Source organism: Choristoneura fumiferana, chromosome 3 (assembly GCF_025370935.1).
Source record: "Choristoneura fumiferana chromosome 3, NRCan_CFum_1, whole genome shotgun sequence".
Taxonomy (NCBI): Eukaryota; Metazoa; Arthropoda; class Insecta; order Lepidoptera; family Tortricidae; genus Choristoneura; species Choristoneura fumiferana.
This window is the reverse complement of record NC_133474.1, coordinates 13,646,576-13,673,067: the sequence shown is the minus strand read 5'-3', so window position 1 is coordinate 13,673,067 and position 26,492 is coordinate 13,646,576. Positions and strand designations below refer to the sequence as shown.

The 26,492-nt window shown below is 35.7% G+C and overlaps 1 protein-coding gene across 4 annotated transcripts in view; it reads left to right on the top strand.

Annotated features, from left to right (window-relative positions):
- Lim3 (Lim3 homeobox protein) overlaps window positions 1–26,492 on the top strand; it is an 81,073-nt gene that overhangs the window by 34,102 nt on the left and 20,479 nt on the right. For 2 of the 4 annotated variants that reach the window (XM_074085720.1, XM_074085719.1), the window contains 3 exons: window positions 20,590–20,764; window positions 21,871–22,073; window positions 22,591–22,777. In XM_074085720.1, coding sequence (XP_073941821.1) covers window positions 20,590–20,764; window positions 21,871–22,073; window positions 22,591–22,777 — 565 coding nt within the window. Of the gene's footprint in view, window positions 1–7,570; window positions 7,799–14,580; window positions 14,703–20,589; window positions 20,765–21,870; window positions 22,074–22,590; window positions 22,778–26,492 lie in introns of those variants that run through there. The other 2 variants (XM_074085723.1, XM_074085722.1) reach the window with 2 other exon arrangements.

Below are 26,492 nucleotides of genomic sequence, written 5' to 3'. Positions count from 1 at the left end.
TTAGAGATATGATAAAATAAAGAAATATGATAAAAATATAAATTTATCTATAAATAATTTATAAATAATTTTATCTCTGAATATAAAGAACTACTGGTACAACTTACTCAATTGAAACTCCACTAACATAAAAACTTATTTTAGTCAATGTCATTTGATACAAAGGGTAGATAGCGCCCGCCGGGGCACCACCAAAGTTGTCACGGCGCGTGCCGCCTGTGGCGCATCTCTAAATTGCAATTTAATCTAATTACCGGATGATATAATTTTTCGGTTCTGCCTAATCAGATAACAGAAGCATTATCGAATTATAGAGCCGTTTTCGAGCGGGCGGGATCGCGAACAGTGCTCTCGTGTCAGTTATTTATGCTAATGTTGCTCTGGCGTTCTATTTTACGCGCGTTTCGTTCCAGTTTATGGATTTGTCCAAATAATATTCGTATTGATTTCCGATTTAGGTACAGTCGCATCATTGGTACAAATCATGTAAAGTAATGTTCAACCAAATTAAAGTAAAGTTGGGTAAAGTGAGTATACTGGGTAGTAAGGTGTCTTAAATAGCGCGTTGTGCCGGCTAACAAGTGATAATTGAATACTAATCCGTTCTCGTACGTTTTCGTTGAAGATTGTCAGTGATAGCGATTGTACTCGTATCTAACGATAAGCGCAGTTTCCCAGGAACTCGATACGGGGCGCCTGCGGCACGTGGCGACATATTTATCTATAAATGACTACAATATTCTCGACAATGTGGGACAAATTGTAGTCACTATCAATGCAAACCTATTTAAATATAATCTGAGTACAGTTACTTCTGGTGGATGCCGGATGTTATATTTAGAGTAACGGCAGATCTTCGACGATGAGGTTTTTCACAGAGGCGAAATATCGCTAGATGGCTTTAGTATTTTGAGGTACGTTTGACGTTTGCTCGTGATTGGTTTAATAACTAAATAAGCTAATATTGATCTATAACCGAGAAAATATTATGTTTTTATAGAAAAAAATCATCATATTTTTGCTTTACATTATTATCTCTCTCAAGAGGCTAACACAAGTTAAAATTCTCTATTCTAAGTCAATACACTCTTGACACAGTAGTTGTGGTTGTCACGTGAGAATCAGTACTGAACCTCCAAGATGACTCTCTTGGAAAATAGTGTGGTGGTCCCTCCTTGCCTTCCGCACCGCAATGGTGGAGTCCGGAGTTCGTATTTTGGGTATAGAGAGCGCTGCCGCCCACTCTCATACTAAAAACCTTAGTCGTCAGAAGACGACGACTTCCACGGAATAAGATGAGTCCATCCTATTCTAAAACCAGGCAAGGCATTTTTTAGGGTTCCGTAGTCAACTATTGCCATGTCTGTCTGTCTGTCCGCGGCTAAGCTCAGCTTAGAGACAGTTAGTACTAGAAAGCTGTAATTTGAAATGAATATACATATCAGTCACGCCGACAAAGTGGTAGAATAAAAAATGTAAAAAAAAATTTTTTAGGGTACCTCCCACAGACGTTAAGTAGGGGGGATTTTTTATTGACTAACCTTGTAGTGTGGGGTATCGTTAAAAGTATTGGGGGTTGCTAAGACAATTTTTTGATTTAGTGATCTGTTTGCGAAATATCCAACTTTAAAGTGCAAATTTTTATGAAAATCGAGCGTCCACTTGTCCCTCTAAAATCTGAACTGTTGGGTAGAAAAATTTGAAAAAATTAGAGAGGGTAGTAAATATATCATATTTACAAGAAAAATTATAACGGCCAATATTGCTTGAGAATTAATAGTAATTTAAGAGTAAATAGCAGCCAAAGGTATAAAATATACCAAAACATGGAAGATTCCGTACACCATACGAAATCTTTAGAAAAATATTATTTGTTTTTTTCGTAATGGCTACGGAACCCTATCTTGGGCGTGTCCGACACGCTTTTGCCCGGTTTTTAAGTTACACGTAGAAACAGTTATTTTACTATGCTTAAATACCTACTTCGTGTAAGTAGACTGCAATCCTCCCTTTAGTAATATTTTTAGCCCCCGACGCAAAGTGTGTTTGTGTGTCTGTCTGTGTGTCACCGTAGCTCTTAAGCGGGTGAACCGTTTTGAATGTGTTTTTTATTTGAAAGCAGGTTTTCTAGCGATGGTTTTTAACATGTTAAACTGTGAAGTGACAATGTCGAGGGGTTTTCAACTTTTTGTTGGTTAGGTTATTAGTCCCTTGTGAGCTGTAAAGCATCAAGGAAGCAGGAATGCTTATCGCATTAAATCGGCTAACAGCGTATTGAAGTCACCCACAAAAGGGTTTCGTGGCCTTTAGCAATAAACAACAGTATGTACGACTTTAATTTTGAAGGACTTTAATTCATGAGTCACCATGGAACCTTTTCAATGGTAAAGACATTACGATTTTCCTACGACCTCACACCTACCTAGTCATTCAAAAGTTTAGTACTGTCCTTGACACCTACCTAGTCATTCAAAAGTTTAGTAGAGCCCTAAAAACAATTTTGCTATTTTCAAACTATTTGTTACACTTAACCTTTCGCAGGTGGTATATAGTGAGGTCAACTAAAACATTGTTGTGCTTTTCCACCTTATTTCATGGTAAGGTAAAGAACATTAATACTTTTATTTGTAATCAACTGTACTCATTATATCCTAACTATCCCTTGGAATTTCAAAAACTCTTTTTCGGCGCACCTTTTTGTGCTTGTCTGTTAAATTTCAAGCTTCTACCTCCAGTGATTTAGGCTACTCGTTGTCTGTCGTTGTGTAGTTCATCATGTTAGCCGAACGACGTCCACTGCTGGGCATAGGCCTCCCCAAGGCTCTCCACTCAGACCGGTCTTGTGCTTTCCGCTTTCAACGCGGTCCCGCGATCTTAAACAGGTCGTCGCTCCATCTTGTTGGAGGCCTATCGACCGCTCGTCTCCCGGTTCGAGGACGACATTCGAGAACCTTCTGACCCCATCGGCCATCAGTCCTGCGAGCAATGTGCCCCGCCCACTGCCACTTCAGTTTTGCAATTCTTCTTGTGTAGTTAGTCACTGAATTATTTCTAGGCATAGATTCTATACATCAGTTCATACAAAACATAAAGGCAAAATATCTTTAGATTAAAAAACTACTTATTATTTTCGCTATATAATTAGACAGAATTAGATATAACATACCTAACTGATATTCTTTTTTATTAATTACTATCTTGGGCAATATTCAAGATAAATCAATCATTTTTATTGGTAGCTACTTGAGCTGAGCATATCATTTTAGTACAGTACAGTAGTAGTGTGGTAGGAATATCGACAAAAATACAAAATAGATTTGTAAGAATTTTGGAGTTCATTTTGGACGCATTATCACGACACGAGTAGGTAGACTGAAGAATGTGTTGGTGCGTGTTGAATCTGTTTGTAATCATGATGCATGCAACTGTGTCAAAAATGGTATACATCTCGTAACAAATAAACAAATTTAACTACCCAGAAATCATTATAACTTTTTAATATTGACAAAACTGCGTTTAAATAATTTATTTCCGTTCACAGTACAAAAGGACATAGTATCTACAAAACAATTCGTACGAAATGTTTTCATAAAATAATAAATAACAAGATAGTAAATCTTTTTTGTTTTCCCGTATTTAAATTGCTAATAAATTAAATTGTAAAATAATATGCGATTTTAATTTTTAATGACTAATGTTTTTGAGTTTATTTTTCTTAACTTAATATTGTGTGTGCAAAAAGTGTAGTAGATTTCTGGCTTCGTCATTTTCATTCATTGATATTGGATTATAATCAAATTTTATAGGTTTTCAATTTACCAAATTAATTTACAATTCTTGTAGGGAAAAACGAAAAGAACCTTGTAGAGTTTTAATCGTTTTCAAACTTATTATCTACTAGAGTTTACACGCGGCTTCGCACGCGTAAACCATTGGATCTGGTAGTTACAATTGAAATTTCGGGATTTTACAAAATTCCGGTGGGAAATCCTAAAATTTATATCGTAATCTTCATTGAGGTGTTGTGTTAAGAACAACTATCCCGTGGGAATATTGGAATAAAAGTAGCCTATGTGTTATTTCAGACATCCAGCTATCTACATACCAAATTTCATGACTCTAAGCCCAGCGTAATCTGGCGCGCAGCAATGAATGGGTAAAGAGCTTTACAGACTGCAATACAGGATAATGAATAGATTTATTTTTCCCTAAATGGCAACACAGACATAGGTAATAGATCGCTCGTTTTTGGCTCGAAATTCGTATTATTCATAAAAATATTCGTATTATTCATACAAAATATCTGCCCCGGCCGGGAATCGAACCCAGGATCTCAAGCTTCGTAGTCAGGTTCTCTAACCACTTGTCCATGCATTTAATATGCAACTAAGTATGTATTTATCTATATAAGTATGTTTATCCGTTGCCTAGTATCCCTAGTACAAGCTTTGCTTAGTTTGGGACTTGAGACATGAACATTTTGCCTGGATTGTGTGTACCGTGCGAAGAAGATAACGAATAGATAAATGAAAATGTCATTATATTTGTTATTTGATATTGAGTTAATTTTAACATAATTAGTCAGCTTCTGTTGATAAGATCATACTCGATATCATGTTTGTTTGGTGTTGCTACATTTAGAATGGTACAAAATTATATCACTCTATCTCCTTATTGTTATAAGGGCCAATAATTCGGGAGATCTCTATCTGTTTTACTAAAATAAATCGAAGAATCCGATAGAGCTGTGCTCAGTTTCTTTGCGCGATAGAAGAACTAAAGTCAATGACATAGCTCGAAAAATACGCAAGTTGAAGTGGCAATATGCGGGCCACATCGCTCGAATAATTGATAACCGTAGGGGAAGACTTCTTCCGGCTAATGATAATGACGATGAATATTCTACTCTACAGTGTGACTAGAAACACAAAAAGATTGTGCAATTCGTTACCTGACGTCACCTTTCAAAAAATATAATACCACATTGATCAGATAAAATACATATAGAAAAAGATATATTATCGTTGTTTGTGTCTGATAAAGAGGTTAAGTCGGTGTTATCGAAGCAGCAGCCAGGGATACGCTTTGTAGTCATTCGAGGCGCAGGCTAGACTGTTGAGGCATAAAAATGTTTATGCCTACCGAACATTGATAAGGAGAGTATAATTGCTATGACTAACATCTCAGAACATCCGTGTGAGCCGATACTCCATCAGATATTATTATAAGCCTTACGTGATAAAGATAATGGGTTTTTAACAGAGATTAGCGAGGTTTTGTTTTCAATAAACAAGTTCCGGTTCGAACTTTGGTATGCACCCCACTTGAGTTTTTAGAGTACCTACCGCATAGGTATAAGCGAAGAGAAAGTTGTGAAAGTTGAAATTTGATGCAGAAGTCAAAGTCCAAGTCAAAATATCTTAATTCAATTTAGGCTTTAACAAGCACTTATTTATGAATGTTAAAAAAAATCTACGACCGGTTCGCAAAAACCTCTGTTGAGAAGAATCCGGCAAGAAACTCAACGAGGTTATTTTTTTTAAAGAGATTTACAATATTATTACTATTATTATTATATCTGTACATCACAAGTATTTAACACAACTTAATTTTTAACACTGTAGATTCGCTATTTGAAGTAAGGGATCGCCAATGCGGATCTGAATTATTTCCAAATATCCCTGTCAATGATATAATTTATATTTTTTTATTTTAAGAAAATAAATAAATAAAAAAAAAAAACAATTAAATTCTATTGAATATTGAATCCATTTCATTGGTAATATTTTTTGAAAATTTATTATAAAAGCGTATGCAATTTCCCAGAAACGACTTTTTGGTTTTAGCCAGTCTGTAAGATGGAACTTCAAGCTTCCCTTTGTGTTGTTGTTGTTTTTATTATGGGTACCCGACTAGGAGTGCAAAGATTTATTTAATGAACGACATAGTAAGAATTAAATGTTTTTTAAACTTGATACCTTTACATGTTTCTGCGGATAGTGTCACTACCACTGGCGTACGAGTACCTAACGTACGCCTCGCACAGATGGACAATAATAATATAGTATAGTCTGTCAAAAAAGAGAAGAAATTAAAAAGTGGCAACACTGTAGTGTCCTCCCTGCTTGGTTTGACAGGATTTGAAAGGGATGACACTACAGTGTTGCCACTATTTAATTTCTTCTCTTTATTGACAGAGTACTATAAGGTTAAGATTTTTCCTTTGAGGGATTGAACCCTAAAATGCTGATATATTAGACTACTTAACCATCCATTGATTAGTGTTAAGTGATGGTTAAATGTGATGCCGTCTCCGTCTATTCAAACAAAACAAATAGAGACGGCATCACATTTAATGTCACTTAACACTAATCAATGGATGGTGAAACAGCCCCTTAATGTCGTAACTTAAGAGTTCTGAGATGAAGTTGACTTTTCTGTCATCGAAAGGGTCAAAGAGTATCCTAGGTACAACAGTTCTCCACGTAATCTTGACCACGAGCTATAATCAATTATCATGTAGATAACAATAATGAGTCGCTCACTCATAAAAATCTAAGTATAATAATTATTATTTATGTAAATACGAAATCTTACTCCTGTAATTTGATGATTAAGTATTACAATGCAGATTTCGTGTCAGTGATTTCAGCTAGTGGAGTACATTTTGTCATAAAAACATTATAAAAACTTCAATTTGTATTTTGTAACATTTTTCCTGTATCTCATACGTTTGTAATGTAAATATAGTTACAAGTGAAATATCCAAACATTGTTGAGTTTCTTGCCGCATTCATTTTAACGGGTCTATATCGACTTGTAGAGATACACATACATATACAGGTCGCATGACACTTCTATTCCTGTTATTATCAGTTCTGTGGTCTGTACTTTTTTGTGCGCAGCTTCTAAGATTATGCTCTGCTGTCAGAGGGGCTTAACGGGTAGTGCTTCCCAATTGTTTCCGACCAAAAGTGCGGCTGTCGCGTCCGATCGCGTCGCACGAAGCTCCAGCAATGCTGGCAACCCTCAATTAGCGCGCACGCGCTGGTACCCTAGGGAGCCGGCACGCGACCACTCCCTGCAATTTAGAAAAATATTGTGCGACTACGTTGCGATTCTCATGTTTGACATAGGAATATTTAAAAAATATCATTTGGCACGTGAGTCTGCATGATGTCTTGGTTTTAAGACCATGCTAAAAGGGTGTGTGTATATTTTTTTATATGTTACTTTTACTTTTTTATGCGCTTGTTTGTGTGTCATATAGCCAGGTAATACTTAATTAGTTATACAAATTTCTGACCTAACATTATTTACATTTACTTTCTTATTTAGATAAAATTTCCCTAGTACTATAGTACAGTACAGTACACACAGTGCAGTGTAAGTACAGTAGTTTTACATCTGTAAAACAATGTGCTCGATATAATCAAAAATTGGCTTTTCAATTGTGTTTTTTTCACATTTTATCATTGTTAACGAGCCGTACGTAGCGATAGCGAGCGATAACGATGTCAATATAAAAACAACGACTTGGTTTCGCCCCGCATACAAGTAATCAGAACTTCGCAGCGCCGACATCGGATAAGTTTAGGCTGTAGGGTGGAAGAAGTATCGCTAGTGGAGTGATTTATGGTCTCGTAAAGTCGCACACGCACCGATTCCCTCGCGCTCACTTGTATAATTTATTGTTCTTGCAACACTACGCCCCGGTTACGCCTGACCCGGGCCTAGGCCAGCCTAGTTATACTTATTATGGTTTGCTCAAGTTCAATGGAGTGGACCAATACACAACGTTAGTGTGTTTTTGTTAATTTTTGTAGTTATTAGTTTTTACGCAAGTAGTGAACGACAAAAGGTTTAGGTAGTGATACATATCCAATTTACCTAAATAACTAATAATAATATATTATCATCATCATCCCAGCCTATATACGTCCCACTGCTGGGCACAGGCCTCCTCTCAGAACAAGAGGGCTTGGGCTATAGTTCCCACGCGGGCCCAGTGCGGATTGGGAACTTCACACGCACCATTGAATTGCTTCGCAGGTTTGTGCAGGTTTCCTCCCGATGTTTTCCTTCACCGCAAAGCTCGTGGTAAATTTCAAATGTAATTCCGACAGAGGGTCGTGGGTTCAAACCCCGGCTCGCACCTCTGAGTTTTTCCAAATAATATATTATAATATAATAAATATTGTTGTTTAAATTCTATTGTGATTTTGAAGCCTCTACTTTTATTGCGTTGTTTTTAATTCTAAAATATTTGTGATTCAGTGGTCTAATGTCATAATTCATACGATTATAAAAAATAATATAGTATTGTTTTGTAGTGATTACAAGTTGTAACGTGATAAGATTTGCGTTTCGTAAACTCCTGACAAAATGTTCCGACAATAGTTTGCTTATAATGTTTTGTTGCATGTTCATTGATGTGATTCCAAAAATTACAAGAGCAATATTTACATTTCCTTAGGTTAAATCGTGACTTTGATTTTATTGAATAGGTATTAAGAAATACAATGTTAAACGCAAAATAAAATTATTGCAAATATTGTGTAAAACGAAGTAGTCTTTTTCAATTTAAAATATGAATTTGTATTGTTTATGTGTGCCGTATTTATAAAAAATATTTGCAAATTTCAGTGAATGTCTTTATTAATATTGTTCAAAAGTAAAAGTAGTAAGGTATTGGCATTTGAGACTGTAATAAAATTGCAACTCACGGAGGCAAACAACGCATCACTCGAATTACATTGGTAATAGTGAACTCAGTGCAGTTTATGTTTTTCCATTTGTACGAGTATTCTTGGACCTACTACGGAGCAAAATATTTATGGGTAGAAACAGTTTGCTATATGACAATTCATATTGTAGGAAGACGAACTCTAGATCAATATAGGCATTATATTTAAAATAATTAGTATATTATCACAAAAAGTGCAGGGTTAAGGAATGTGTACGACATTTATAATGACCAAAAAGTGAAACGAATAACTATCTTAAACTTTTTTTATAAGGTTAGTGACGTTATCGGTTATGAGCTATATGTGTGTGGACAATTACTATAAATTTATATTTTATTTGATATTTGAAAACTTGTGACGTTGTCAGAATCTTATTATACCTAACTATACCTAATGTGTTAATATCATAATACAATTTTTATGTAAAGTAATTTTTTTAAATAACTGTCAAATCATGAAACAGATGAATGTTTAAACATATTATAAAGTAAAATTTTTAAACTGACAGCCAATTGTGTATAATATAAACCAAAATAAATAAAATATACTTGTGATTATTTCAAGTTGTTACTGCACTTACGTAGTGTAAAAATAATGATTTTGTTGTTAAAAGAATTAACGTTTGTGTACTTATTGATAACGCGAAGTAGGTACGTAGGTACGTCCAAAGTGCATAATTTACAAATAGATATTGAGATTTATTTTTATTCAATAAAACCTATCAAGGTGTCTTATTTTACTCTAATTGTTGTTTTATTAACCTTTTTTACATGCAAAATACTAAAAGTTAGTTTTTCTGCTTTCAGGATTTAATAACGGTAGAGATGAAGATGAGGAGAGGTTAGGAGCAGTGGGAGGGGAAGGGGGGGTATTCGATTCTGAAGGAGATATCCGGCTAGCTGTGGATGGACATAGGCTGCCTTACGAGACTTGAGGTCGTTATTGCGTTACCTCTGGCTCATGCTCATCCCGTATGAGAAAGAAGTGAACGTATTTAAAGACCTCAAGTCTCACGTCAAAGTACACACCTCATGAGGCCCATGTCTCATTTTTTTGGAGAGAAAAATCAATTTTTTTGAAATTCTATAATTAACAAAACTTCCTCTGGGCCTCGGGCTGTGTGGATTAAAATTGCGTATTAGAACAGGAACTGAAAGAGTCCATCTCTTCAAGTCGGATATAATGTTTTAAATTTCGCTTTAAAGGTCATGCTATACAAAATACCCATTAGTCATAAAGGGTTAAGAAAACTACCATTCGTAGTCCTAACTATGATAGAATAACTATACGGTTCTCTATCGTTTGCCCGAATTTCATATGCCCGAATGTATCGTTTTGTAGAATTTTCATTTGCCATAAAGTAATTTATTTCTGAAATACTTAGTAATTTCTTCAGAGTTGCTATTACACTAAACTAACCTATATATTTCTATATATTTTATGGCAAAAGTTGGTATGGCAAGTGAAATTCGGGCAAGTAAAGGTAAACGATAATATACGCATAATAGCGAATAGCTACAACAGAATACCCGGTTGGTCGGATGATTTGTGTTGTTTTTCACCCCCGAAGAAAAAAGGGTGATATTTCAAACGATTATAGCGATCAAATTTCATACTGACTGAATATGTAGCAATCTATTTTAGGATAAAATCTAGGTTTAGTCTTATCAATGACTAGATATTAAATTATATAAATCTGGGGCAGGACGGAACGTTACTAATTTCGAATAAGTGTGGTTTGCCAAATATGTCTAATGGAATAATTGCTTCATGTTACTTTTTAGGAGCTAAACATAAAATTCCTAGTCTAATAGTCGTGCGCATTTTGTTTAAGGTCCTTTCCTGCTCTTATTATTTTTAGGGTCCTTAATGAAGAAACAATAGGTACCTAATTAAAAGGCCTAGTTAAATAACTTTCACGGGAATTTTGCAGTTTACCGCATTTAAAAGTGGCCATATTAGTCAGGGATAGCTTACCTAGTAAGCTTTAGTGGAGATTATTAGATTTTAATGGGCTGATGGCACTTTCTCCTCGAAAATAATAAAATCGCCAAATACCTACAAGTAGTCAGCCTAAATAACAACATAGGTAGGAATAGTTAGGTTTAGTGAACATATGAGTAGATAGCGCATTTCTTTGCTATAAGTATAAAGAACGCTAGGACTTGTTTACGAGATTATTAGTAGTTTGCGTAATAGGTAAGTACCTAAGTAGGTATACGCTTAAAGCCAGGCTCCTTTACTTATGTAAGTATTACATATTCGTATTATTATCGAATCTTCCATCTATTTATGATCATCACAGCTGCTGCTAGAGGTATTCATATAAAGAGATCTTAGGACTGAATTTGCAGTAGTTGCAAATTTGATTAAAGGCCACTGGCCTTTTTAAGGGATGTAGATACCTAAAATTAAAGTTTAGCTTTTCGACTTCTTACAACCTTACTTTGCTATTACATAATGTAATGAGGGTTTTCACGGAGGCGGAATATCGCTAGATGGCGTTAGTATCGTGAGGTCCGTTTGACGTTTGACGTTTACTTGCGATTGTCTCATTTAGTTATTTAACCAATCACGAGCAAACGTCAAACGGAAATTTCGCCCATGTGAAAACCCTCATTGGTTAGGTGCTTAGCTATATTGTTTCGGATTAAATTAAGTCACTCCGAAAAAATACTAAAGCAAAATGTGTCCTTATATTGTGGCTGACCTTAGAACAGTGCTATAAGTTACCAGTTATGCTTACAAATATAATCTTTTTAGATTAAGTAGACAAATCAGCAATTTCTCAATTCTAATTCCTAAATAAGAGAAAAAAATATTTTGAGTGCGTCAGTCAAAAAAAAAACAATTATCAATACGTTCAAACCACAAAAATACTTAGACTAGACTCGCATGGCTGAAAGCCAGACCAAAAAAGCAATCCTTTATTACCGATAATAACGGTAATAATTTAGGCTAGAGAAACATTTAAGAAAAATGGCAGAGTGCTTGGCTAGTTCATAATTCGGTTCCTTTTTGAAAAATATGAGGTTCAAATTATTTAAATCAAAAATACGTTATATTTATATAATTTAAAAAAATTCACTACCTACCTTAGTCAAAGCTTGTCTACTATTGGCTCTGCTAGCTGTAGAACTCGCAAAGTGGTTGAAATATAATATTTTTAACGATTTTAACGCCCATGGCTCGGCCATTTTTTTAAAAAAACGCCAAAAACTGAAAAAAAAACAATGGTATAAAATATCTTACCTGCTCACAAAAATTCACGAGAACCGATTGAGAAATTCAGCCTGTAGAGGCTGTACAGGAAAACAGCGCTGGATAGAAATACGAAACCATTTTTGCCCAAGCTCGAACAGGGACGCTTCGCTCGCGTGTCGCGCTCGATCCAGATCCATCAATAGGTACACTACTGACGAACGTGTAGGTAACACGTATCCATTTAGGCAGACATATCTTAGTGTCTTTCATTATCATAACATTATAAGATAAGAAAGACGAGTCAATGACGTCAGGGAGAGCTACGGTCTATGAAAGAGCTTACTGAAGGGGAACCTGCATATATATATTAAAATTAGTGAAAATTCATCGACCTGTGTATCCTATCTTAACCTAAATACAATACCTACGCATATATGATTTTTGATCAATAAATCAAAAGTCTAAGCCTAAGGTTTGCCAAAGAGCAATAGTGCACAGCATATTTTAGGTGTAAAAAGAATAGATTGAATCCAGAACTGGCACTTGAGGTATTCCATCTTAGGCCTCTAGGTTGGCAACGCATCTGCAATCCCCCTGGTGTTGCAGGTGTCTATGGGCGGTGGTGATCTCTTACCATCAGGAGACCCACTTGCTCGTTTGCCATCCAGTCGAATAAAAAAAAAAAAAAGAACAGGTGCAGGCGCAGGTGGTAAGACCTTGTGCAAGGTCCGCCCGGATTTCTACCACCATCTTGCTCGCTAATCCTCTATGAAATAGCAGTGCTTGCACTGTTGTGTTTCGGCGTGGAAAGTAAGGCAGCCGGTGAAATTACTGGCACTTGAGGTATCCCATCTTAGGCCTCTAGGTTGGCAACGCATCTGCAATCCTCCTGGTGTTGCAGGTGTCTATGGGCGGTGGTAATCTCTTACCATCAGAAGACCCACTTGCTCGTTTGCCATCAAGCCGAATAAAAAAAAAGAACATAATGCTGCGCTCGGAAATACTCATAATCATAGCCGACGTTACGGAAAAAATCGGTAACTAAAAAAGGGATGCGTCTGTAGCATGTATCCACAGAGGTGGACTTATACAGCTACTTGGAGATGTCAGAGAGAAACCAGCGACGACGAGGCAGACAAAAAAAACCTAAGGGGCTGGTTTGAAATCCGAATAATGTGGTGGCAAAAGTATTTTTTTCTACTCATACTGCCACATTTTGGAACAGAGAAATATTCACCCTTAATAAGTACCTAATACGAATATCATAGGACATAACCGTAAATTTTATATCAAGTAAGGTAATCAATTCAAAAGCGGTTAATGAGAGGATTTAACAAAAAGCAAAAGCTACGAAGTGCTACGAATCCGCTACGAAATGGAATTGACTTTTAATAGACAAGATATTAATAAATTATTGTCTTTGGAAAAAAATACGTAATAGGACATAGTAAATACACATTTTAAATACAATTTTTCATTATTTGCAAGAGACCGACGTTGAAAAAACTTAACTTTTTAAAACTATCTCATTTAAAAAAAATATACTTATGGATTCTTCATTTTATAAATACTATTTTTGTTTACGGTATGCTAGGTCATCGTATTTACACACACGTACCAAATTTCAAGTTGGTTAGATGTGCGAATGAAACTCGCGAACCGAGGTTTTTGTAAAAATTTATGCGTATCTGTGAATATCCAGTGTCAGCAGAGCCCCTCTCCTTAGCAAAATGTACACATTGTGGGGTCAATTTAGATGGTTACATGACATAGACAGACCTAAAAAAATAAGGTTTTTCAGATTTGTCTTATTGGTTTTGCTATAAGAGCTTTAAACCAAATTTCAAGTTAATAGGATAACCGGAAGTACTATCCTATAGGTTTTTCGGTCACGGCAATTTGTATGGAAACGCCTTTTTAATAATTGTATCTTTTGATTACCTACGTTGTCTTAGGAGTTTGATTTTTTTACTTGTTCGAGGGGTAGCAGACGTGAGTACCTATTTGATATTAAATTCAGCGTGATACCTCTACGCGTTCCAGAGATAAACGGATATACAAACGGGCGGACAGTAAAGTGATCCTATAAGGGCTCCGTTTTTTTGTTTTGAGGTCTTTAAAGATCAACTTCCAAGTTTTATACATATTTTTCTTTAGTTGGCAAAGACGCAACAATTTCAGATAATAAAGTGGTCATCAAATTTTTTAAGGTTAACTAAAAATATTATTTGTTGCCAAAAATTCTGGCCTAAAATGACAAATTAAAAGCTCGAGAATGCAGGAGCCGCATTTGGTAGGTTTTAATAGTTATTAAAAAATGTCACCCCGCTGCTTGTTGTAGGTAATAAAAGAGTTTTGAGGATCTCTATATGTTCCTACGCTGATAAATGCAATATATAAATAAATGCAGCATTGCGGCGAACACCTGGCTGCGAAGCATTAAAGCGATGCAAGCGTTTAATATCTTGTATGGAAATGCGCGAAAATTCTTGCAATCGATCGATGGGTGGGCCCGCGTCTGGATTGGGCGATGGGCGTGGTGCTTGTTATCGTGGAAAACGCGGCGACCAATCGCGTGCCAGCAGCGATAAGAGGGTTGGGGTTGTGGACCCTCAGTGTACCGATCGCGGTGAGTCGGGACGGCCGTGAGTATGCTGGGGACCATGATGTACCCTGGCGCGGAGGAGGCCGAGATCGAAGACATGCGCGTGCCACCGATCCAGCTCGAGCACCTGCCCGAAGTGTTCCTGTGTATGTACCAACGGCGCCGGCGCCGCGCTTGTGTTTTGTTTAGTTTACGCGTCGTGCCAGTGTCAATCTTTGAGTTGATCTTAATCGGATTTTGCTTAGGGAGCAATGATGAGCGAAGCGGGCATATTTCCCAACGAATAGTGCCCAGACCAGAAGCGCCCGTTTTCAAATTTAGCGACAAGTGTTCCTCATGTTATTCGAAGTTTAACAGTGTTTAAAATGTGGTGTGTTTGTATTAACTCGCAAAAACTACTAAATAGGTGCAGTTAGGGATCTTTGACTAGGTATTTATTTAATTATCTATGATGAATCTAGGGAATATGATGAATATAGGAGGAGACAGTGATCACTGATCACTTGTGTAATTGTCTTCAAAGTACTTATCAAGTCTGTTTTTAAAAGAATTCACTGAAGGTGCACTCACAGTCCACAGTCCAGATCTTTAAAAGTGTTAAAAAATATAATCCGGGTATTAAGTCGGGTAAAAAGATGCAGTACGCAGCTTTGCCCACTTCTTCTATTTCACCGCCCTAAATTACAGTTAGGGTCCCTCGAAATTGGATAGCAATGAAAGTTTAAGTAAAGATACGTAAATTAAATACTTAAACTAAAAGAATTTCCTTGCTCACCCGCGACCTTACGATAGCTAAGTTTATGCAAATATGCGTGTTCATGCAGTTCCTCCACCTCCACACTGTAAGAACATACACAAATCACACAAACCCATCTATCACCACCACCACACTACACTGACGCGTTTCGAACTCAACCAGAGCTCATCTTCAGAGTGATACAACCTTACACCATGTTACTAGTTGTTAGCTAACAAGTCAACAACTGGTAACATCGACACCTCCTACGTATACTGGTACAAGTGACAAATTTCTGATTTTTAGTTTTTTGCAATTTTGTGATTAATATTTCCTTATTTACCTACCACAAAAAATTTGCACGGATATTCCTATTAGTTTTGGAAATAAAGTGACGTATATGAATGCATCTAACACCGTTTTGCTAATCGGTACAACGTACACTGAGGCAACCGACATGCACCACTATACGCGGCACCGATATTGTCGCGGGGCCGGGGAAGTCCAGTGTAACTGGCAGTTGCCTCAGTGTACGCGCTAGCCGTTGCTGCGTGCGGACCGTTTAAACTGTTCTACGAACACATAATTTGATAGTATGTATATAAAAAAACATGTTTTGGTAATTGCGGAGGGCAAGACCACAATTGCCGTATTTCTCATAGACAGTCATGGAAACTAAATCCAATGTGAAACCTTTTCGTGATCTATTTCGCTATGATTTCTTTGGCAAATGTATGGGATGTCAACATAACATTGGTAGTACAACGGTTCCACCCCAGTACCAGTACGTGATTCAGTTTCCTCGGCTATACCTACATGTACGCGTGCTATAAATATAACATTGCAGTATTACATTGCATTCTGGTAGTTGAAAGAAGGCGAAGGCATGCATGCTTTAATTAAAATGAGAACAGTAAATTTCAATATACCTACAGGTTGATAAAAAAAATCCTGTACTATACTGTAACCCATATTAGGGCTACTGATTACTAATACGATATAAGTGGAAAACATCGAAATTAGAAAGTCTTCTTGCGACTCCACTTCCATGCAAAACTTTTTTTTTCGAATCACAGTATTTTTCTACTTGGATCATATTAGTAATTAGTAGCCCTAGTGTGGTTTAAAGTATAGTACAGGTTTTTAATAACCCCCTATACACATTTTTTTATACACACCTAAGAAATGTACCTGGCTATGTATATGGCGAAAACGGGTAAACCGTATGAAGTTATAGAAGTTTCCCAAGACTCAGAAACAGACACAAAATTTAAATCTATTGTCAAGAAGACATTAATATATAAGGCGTATTATTAAAATTAATGATTATATCATGGATAGGAAATTTGGAAATAATTCCGATCCGCATTGGCGAGTGCTTACTCCAATAGCGAATTGAGAACTGTTTTAAATATGTAGTTGTGTTAAATACTTGTGATGTATAGATATCACTAAAATATGATTGTAAATCTGTTTACAAAATATATCTAGGTTTATTGCCAGACTCTTCTCAACAGAGGTTTTTTCGAACCGGTGGTAGATTTTTTTGACATTCATAAGTGCTTGTTACAATCTAAATTGAATAAAAGATATTTTGACTTTGACTCAATATTTCATGTCAAAGCTTGGCTTAAGCAAAGTGCTAATCAGACTCGCGCACGAAGGGTTCCATACCATCTATACAACTTCATTAGGATTAGAATAAAAATGGCAAAAAAAAATACATTTGCTGTATGGGGGCCCCCTTAAATATTTATTCTGTTCAATTTTTTGTTATATATATATATATTATATCGACTACAGTTATACATAATCTGTGAAAATTTCAACTGTCTAACTATCATGGTTCATGAGATACAGCCTGGTGACAGACGGACGGACAGCGAAGTAGTATATAGAAGTAGGGTTTCCGTTTATACCCTTTGGGTACGGAACCCTGAAGAGGCACAAAAAGCTAAACCGTTATGTACAAATGGGTGCGATGCGATATATGTATCACATGAGGAACCTTTCACAATAAAATACGAGTACACATTTGAACAGGAATACGAATCCATTGAATGTGCTTCCATTAATTTAAAGCACTTAATACAATTATTTTTCTTAATAAAACCATTTATATTTCAAGTGAGGTTTTTTATAAAGGTATATTTCTGTATTTTGTATAGCACGTTTAAAACATTACTAGCGGTATATTGGTACAAGTGGCATGCTAATGTTAGCGTATATTGATGCAAGTGATAAAAACGTTTATAAATCAATAGATAAAGGTAAAAGAGCATCTGTTTTATTGTTCATTGCAAGCCATATAAGTATTTCATCTAAAAATTCATATACAATATAAAAATATCGTTAGATCAGTAATCTACGCATTACGCCGTATACTGGAGCAAGTGGTAATTAGCTCAGTATACCGCACAACTACAAGATGTAAAATACGCGTATAGTAGTCTATCTGCAATTTTCTCAAAAACTATAAGAAATTTCAAAATTCCATGAATACAGGTAGAAAGCAAATATTTTCTTTGGAACCAATGCAAAATTTTGAAAAGTTATATCATCAAATGAGAAAGTTACAAGTTTTGGAACCTTTGAACAGCTCTCCTGTAAATTTATGATTATGCACTTGTACCAGTATACGTAGGAGGTGTCGACATGGTGTACGGTTAGTTCATTGCTACGGACCTCCGCAAAGTAACGCCTGATTCAATAAATTACGTAAACACTTGTTGATTAAGTGTATTTCTCACTTCACTTGTTAAACAATCTCTCTCCCGCCTACTGGGCACTGGCTTCCCCTCAAATGCTTAGGCTTAGGCTGCAGTTCTCACGCAGGCCCTGTCCGGATAAGGAACATTACACACACCATTGACTCCCTAACAGGTGTGTAATGCTTTTGTCACGATGTCCTTCTTTACTGAAAAGCTCATAGTAAATTTCAAATAAAATTACGCATATAAATACCGAAAAATTTAGGTGCGAGCCCGGGCTCGAAGCCACGACCCTCTGCTTGAGAGGCCTTAGGTCAAACCGCTAGGCTAAAACGGCTTTTTTGCTACACTACGCTACACCTCAAGCCGTCTCATTATGAGAGAAAATCTGTGTTATGAGGACGTAAATATAATAAAAACTACAGACCGGATGATCTGTATTAGTACCTAGTGGTGGCTCACATTATGAAAGACTAAAAAAGAATTTTGAAAATCTATAATAATTTAAGCTGAGGATTAATTAATCGTGCAAAATTTCAAAATAAGTGTATAAATATCACAAAAAAACATAAATATTGTAGAATGGATAATACTTAAGTCATTCCTTAGCAGCTTAGCAAGTTCACTTTGCATTACCTAAGTACTAAAATACAAATAATTTTATTTTTGTTTAGCCTGGTAATGGTGTGTTACGTAGGTACACTTAAGTAGGAATGTACCTTTGTCAGGATAGAAAAGAACAGCTTAAACAATCAAACAAATCATTAAACTTTTTGAAAACCAAGGAGTTAAACAATGAAAATCACTTAGGTACTGTGTACAATTTTGAAGTTCAATCAAACAATCCCATGCGATCTCATTAATTATAGTTCAGTTCAGTACAGGAAAATTTATGAATTCTTATTACCTAATTACAATTTCAATATGCACTAGGACTCTAGGAGTACTTTCATAGTTTGGTCACATTTGTCGTAGGTCAATCAAAATTAAGTAGGTACTCATATAATCGACGCTAAGTGTACTAGGTAGGTAGATATTCATATAGGTAGCTTATATATGTACTGATGAGTAATTGTCTATGTTTACCTACATACAACATTATAAACTGTGTATATTAACAAGGTAAATGAGAGATACAATACTGGTATACAATTGTGCTCAATAGAACCATTACCAAACCAATTGTAGATATAAATGATACCTTGAACAGAAGTTCATTGTTACGACTGTACAAATTGTTGAATTAAGCTTTTTATAAAAAAAAACAACTAATATTCTGCTGAAAAATGCACTCAGTTTGAAGTGCATTTTCCACCAGAATATTAGTTGTTTTTAGTAAGCATTAATTGCTTCAATAGATATCACATCTGTTTACAGGAAAATTACACTAAACGTAAATAAGTTAGTAATACAGGGAATTCTGGACCTCCTTCGTTTTTAAAGATGGTGAAAAAAGTGTACTTAATTTTATTATCCGAGTGCAATATTCGACAAGAAAATTTTAAATAGGTGTAGTAAATAAGTACTAAACAGCAAGCAGCCCCTTTGCCACCGGAAGCATTAAGTATCAGATATGTGAGTAGATAACAACTGATGAATTCTTGCCCTTTCGTCATCTGGACTGTCCTATGTCGGACCATAGCACTACAAAAAGCATTAGAAGTACCATATATGCGTTTTACTAGCAAAAACACAGTTTACTGTGTCGATTTGACCTAGTTACAGTGTCAATCCGGGCCACCACGCCTATCTAATTTCTCAGTAATTTGAGAGTGTACGTATTCATATCTGTAAACTTTATCACAGTTGTGAAGAAAAATGTTATCAACGCACGATATTTACATCAACAATTCGATTGTCTCTGTTGTAAATATTACTATGTAGGTATATATCGTCTTTTAATTATATAAGCCTATGATTAAGTTTCTTCGTAAATTTCACAAAATTATGTAAGACTTGGAGGCTAATGTGAGAATCAACTTACTACCACTGCTGCTTGATACTTTAACCTATAATTATCATTTTATTGAGATTATTAACTAATTGCCTAAGTGTAAAGAATCGAAACTTGATAACTTATTTTATTTTAGTGACAAAGATTCGTACAGTTGTGGACCACTGTTTCTTTTTAAATATGAATCAAGAGGCTCTTCTTTTTGCCATTGACTTTATCTTTTAAGACACATGAACTAACAGTGATTTTTTGCAAAGCAAACTTAATTGATAATAACTATTAATCCATATCAATGAATATGAAACAAAAACTTGCGGATAATCCATAGAAATAATTAATGTTGATCTGTTCTACGTTCCAAAAGTACTCACGTAGCGCTTCTAGAAACAATCAAGTAGTTGTAGAACTTAGCGCGTATAATAAGCGTTCTCAAAATAATAAAAAAACCGGTTCAAGAATAACTTAACCTGGCAAATAAATTCACGTTACTATTATTTTGTGAGAGTCTGCATGACATTCGTCAAGCACCTCAATTTGATCTCCAGTCATATAATTCCCTATTCTTTACTATATGCTCCCATTTTAGCATAGTTTTTTGGCTTAAAAATTTCATAGAAGTTTTGTTGTTTCAGCCAGCATCCCCAAATGCGGAGGTTGCCACGAGATGATAGTGGACCGGTACGTGCTCAAGGTATCGGACCGTACGTGGCACGCCGGCTGCCTGCGTTGCGTCGAATGCCGCGCTATGCTCTCCGGGAAATGTTTCGCGAGAAACAACCAGCTCTATTGCACTGACGACTTCTTTAAGTAAGTTTTTATAATAATGGCAATTTTAATACGGCGGGAACTACGGCCAAACTATCTCATTCTGAGAGACTTGTGTCCTGTAGTTGAACGTTATATAGGCCGAGATGAGATTAGGTAGGTATAAATACAAGGTATCCTAAAAAAATGTTTTTCGTCGTATTCTGTTTCGGCCTCATCTGCGTTTTCATATCAGGGGTCGGTTTTATGTATCTATCTAAAAGAAAAAGATTTGAGTTGGAGTGACCCTTTTAACGCCACATATTCCGTTACATAGTAACAGAGATATTGACAATCTAAGGAATAACGAAACAATCATTGTAATATGTTGCTAGAGCAAATTTTACTGATTTATTCTGTGTGGTTTGAACATGGTATCCTTGCTTGCATTTAATCCGAGACTTAATGTGTCGTGCAAGATTCATTTTATTACCTTCTTACTTTTCATTTGTGAATAAAAAACAATTTAATAAAATTCGGTAGGAATGTCAGCTAATTCAATGGCTAAGCACTGGAATTCCATTCATCGGGCTTCCCGGAGCAGGATTTTTAAGATTATGAAGTAATATCGTATAATAAAAGACTATTAATAATCATGTGTTCTAACATTAGTTGTAAGACTTTATTAGCTAACCTATACTTCGTTTTTTTAGCATTAGAAAAAAGGTAAACAATCTTGAAGAGTCTTTTTACTGAAAAACGTTTTTAATAAAACAGTAACTATTACATATGATACCAAAATAATATAAGTGTGATGTAAATGGTCATCCTTGCTAATTGTTACATATTTGCTGTGACTTTTTTTTCAAAAATGTTTTCAATAAAAATACATGTCAAGATCGCTTACATTCATTCTAATGCTAAAAAAATAAGTATAACCTTTGTCTCTGTCTGAAATGAATAAATTGAATTTAAACGTACTTTTACCGACGGTTTTTGTTGTACAAAGACCAGGCGCGTATAACCGGGCTAACAATTTTGCTTACCTATATCACATTGTTCAACATAATCCAGTCCAAGATAGTTTATACGCTTCGCCAACTACCGTAACCCTGAGCATAACATCTTTCATTTTGATAATGTTGTTGTTTTTCCGGCTGTTGTCCTAGGCGGTTTGGTACCAAGTGCGCGGGCTGCGGGCAAGGCATCCCCCCCACGCAGGTGGTCCGGAGAGCGCAGTCGCACGTCTACCACATGCGGTGCTTCGCTTGCGCCGCGTGCGCACGGACGCTTAATACTGGCGACGAGTTTTACCTCATGGAAGACGGCAAGCTTGTCTGCAAGCCGGATTATGAAGCGGCAAGAGCCAAAGGTTAGTAAGTACCAGCTTTTATTGTTTTTGTAATTAAGAGTGTCATAGATTTGGCCACTTGTTGGAAGAAAGTAAAATTTGATTTAATGATAAGCTTTGTTTTAGGAGTGTCAAAATGTATCGAGCTGTTATTTTTAATCTAGGTGAAACAATAAAATCTTGTAACAATAGAACTACCTAAATCTTAAGGTAGTTCTTAATGCATTTTAAACATTTAATTGGATTTAAATTCTGCAAAAAAAAATAAAAAAAAAATTAGACACGGAAGTAATAATTACGTAAATTAACGCCTACAAAAATACAAGTAGGTATATCGACGGCAATGAGACATTAAAAAACTGTTTTTTAATTTATTGTTATACAAGTAAAGTCGTGGATTTTGGTGTAGGTAGTTTCTTTTTGACAGAATCTTTACTAATAATAATAATAAATCGTTACATATTCTCAAGAAAAAAAAATAACTAATTCTGTGCAATGTACCTAAATATCATCTTTATTAAATGGTTAACTGTTTTAGGTGGTGAAGGATCTATAGACGGCGACGCGGCGAGCAAGCGGCCGCGGACGACGATAACAGCCAAACAGTTGGAGACCCTCAAGAGTGCATACAGCAGTAGCCCCAAACCCGCCCGTCATGTCCGGGAACAGTTGGCCCAGGACACTGGACTGGATATGCGTGTCGTGCAAGTTTGGTTCCAGAACAGGTACGAATCCTATTTGTATGCTTATCAAGCCCAGAGTCCGTATTGTCTAACGCGCTGACTTTTCCCAGTATTTTAGACAATAAAGAATCTGGGATGTCCCAATTTTTGACAACGTATAATAAATCGAAAACCGTTTGGAGAAATAGGCTTTTTATAGCGTTTTCAAAAATATGATAAAATGAATTAAATAAATAAAATTTAAGTAATGTAATGACCTTCATTTGACCCCTGCTGTGTCCCGTCACAAAGGCCCGTTATAAAGCAGGTCTACACTCTAAAGCAAATTGACAGTTTGAAATGTTGCTGTTCTGCAAAGAGTGACAAAGATAGATCTATAATCACATGATGTGCACCCGGCTTTAAACGTATACGAGTATTTCCAATGTATTTTTACAAATTATATTATTAAATTATATACGACGTTACAAGTAAATATAAAAGAATTTAAATATCAGATTTTAATAAAAAATATCTATTTACTATGACACCATTAAACAAACATAGGAATAATCGAAGCTAAAAGAAGATAAATAAATAAAACTATTTGTCATGGTTCATTTAGGACCCTAAACCGTGCTTGTATTACTGTCACATTGTAATGCCACAGATTATGTTATGTACGCCTGATTTTTTCTAGGCAATGGAACGTGGCTGTCTCACTGCGACGTCATCCAGCATATTTTATAAAAAAATATAAAAAAATAATACTCGTTTAAATTCTAAATCGATGAAAATGGTATCATAAAATATCTTATTCTTTCCAAAAATAAAATAAAAACTACAGGTTATTTTTTAATGGTGCATCCCAATTCTCAAAGCCTTTGAAGCGCGTGTCTATCCTATAGTAGAGCTGGGTTATTATTTCGAGAGGTTCAATTGTGTTTAGACTCAAATATAAAAATAGCTCTCTGTTTGACAATAACATTCGGCTATTTTTATATTCTTGATGGCTTGTTTCTAGCAGTTCTCTGCTATATTTCAAGGGAAAAAGATATGGAGATAGCTAAAATGGATGCTAAAATGGGTGGATGCTCCAAAATGGCGGAGTTCTGTGGTCACAAACATAAAAAAACTAACCTCTTCCTTTTCTTTAGTCGGTTAAAAATTGTTACAGCCTAAAGATGAATATTGCCCATTGCTACTGGTTATAACACCCCTCTTTTTACTTCGGGGGTTAAAAATACTACTGAGCAAGCCAAGTCGAGCGCAGGGGAAAACTGCCGTACCTACCATCCTTTTATGGAAATATTTTGTCATTTTTTCATGCCTGGCTCTATTCTATTCTATCAAGTGCAAAATTCGAACTTCGTATCTTGCTGTTCCTTTGACGCTTTAAAATTATTTATATTACTATATTACCTAAGCCTAAACTCGTAGCGTATGTAAAGTACGTCCCAACTTGTCTGCTACTTAATGGTAACTGACAGCACTCGAACTAGGTAAACTTTTTAACAAAACAATTGAACCAACTCCAAAAAATATCCAAGCGAAAAATAACTAATAAATAAATAAATAATAAATATCATGGGACACTTGACACCAATTAACCTAGTCCCAAACTAAGCAAAGCTTGTACCTACTATGGACACTAGGCAACGGTTAAACATACTTATATGGATATATACATACTTAAATACATATTAAACATCCAAGATCCAATAACAAACATTCGTATTATTCATACAAATATCTGCCCCGGCCGGGATTCGAACCCGGGACCTTAAGCTTCGTAGTCAGGTTCTCTAACCACTCGGCCATCCGGTCGTCTAAAATGTATACAAAGTCAAAGTCAAAGTCAAAATATCTTTATTCAATTTAGGCTATAACAAGCACTTATGAATGTCAAAAAAAAAAACTACCACCGGTTCGGAAAAACCTCTGCTGAGAAGAATCCGGCAAGAAACTCAACGAGGTATATATATATTTTTTTTTAAAACAGATTTACAATATTATTAAATGAATGTATTTAACATCACAAGTATTTAACACAACTTTATTTTTAACACAGTAGGTTCGCTATTTGAAGGGATCGCTAATGCGGATCGGAATTATTTCCAAATATCCCTGTCCATGATATAATCATTAACTTTATAATACGCCTTTGATATTAATGTCTTCTTGACAATAGATCTGAATTTTGTATCCTTCATTTTAATATTTTTTGGAATTTATTATAAAAACGTATGCAATTTCCCAGAAAAGACTTTTGGTTTTAGCCAGTCTGTAAGATGGAACTTTAGCTTCCTGTTTCTAGTAGCCTTTGGCTTATCGACGTTAGTGGGAAAATCACATATGTTCTTCCTAACATACATGATTATTTCAAAAACATAAAGCGACGGCAGGGTTAGGATATCTGTTTCCTTAAAAAAAGATCTTAAAGATTCACGCGTCTTCAAATTATAAATTGCTCTAATTGCTCTCTTTTGTAAGATAAAAATTGACTCAATGTCTGCAGCAGATCCCCATAAAATAAGGCCGTACGAAATAATGCTATTAAAGTAAGCAAAATACACCAACCGTGCCGTCGCCACATCGGTTAGCTGCCGTATTTTCAAACTGCAAAAGCAGCAGAGCTCAATCTACCCGCGATTGCTGTGACGTGAGGTCCCCACTGTAGTTTAGAATCGAGCGTTATTCCTAAAATACTGTTGATTTTACAAATTCAATAGTTTGACCATTTAACTTTATATTAGAAACTGAATTCGAGCTAGATGAATTATCAACGAGAATTTAATACATTTAGTTTTCTTAGGATTTAGTAACAAATTATTGGCAGCAAACCATGCGGATATCACGGACAGGGTTTCATTGGGCTCAATGAAGTCGGTATCTTTTCTACTAACCTTGAACAGTAAAGACGTGTCGTCAGCAAACATAACTATACCCGACTTTTGGCTTACCATATAAGTAAGGTCATTTACATAAATAAGATACAGGAATGGGCAAGAATGGATCCTTGAGGCACTCCCATTTCGACCACAGATCCCTCCGATACCGTTCCGTTAATCGCTACCTTTTGCTTTCTTTGTGTGAGGTAAGATTTAATGAGTTCTAAAGCGAGGCCACGAATGCCATAAAAATTTAACTTACAAATTAAAGTATCATGATCCACACAATCAAAAGCTTTCGAAAGGTCGCAGAATACACCTATAGCGTCATGTGATTCCTCCCAAGCTTGCAATATGAATTTAACTAAACTATGACCCGCGTCTGTAGTAGACCTGCCTTTTGTGAATCCGAACTGCTGTGGATGCATGATTTTATGGGTATTAAAATGCGAAGATCTTGCGTCAGCATTATTTTTTTCGAATATTTTTGCTAAACGCTGATAGGATGGACACAGGACGATAATCAGAGGGATTATCTTTATCACCTGATTTAAAATAGGAACTACTTTACATATTTCATCAAATCTGGAAATTACGCCTTCATCTATACAGCTATTAAAATTAAATGCTAAAGTTGGAGCAACGACATCTAAAATGGAATGTAGAACCTTAACTGAACGCCCCACAAGTCTTCCGTTTTTTTTACTTTCAATAATCTAAAAGTCTTAATGATGTCACAGGGAGAGACATGCGTGAATTTAAATTACTTAAAGTTTGGAATAGCTAAACATTTGCTTTTAGAGCGACGATTCAGCTAACTTTGAGGAAGACGCGAGACATTTTTCGTTTCGATGGGGATTTAGAGAAGTAGGTATTTAACTCGTAGC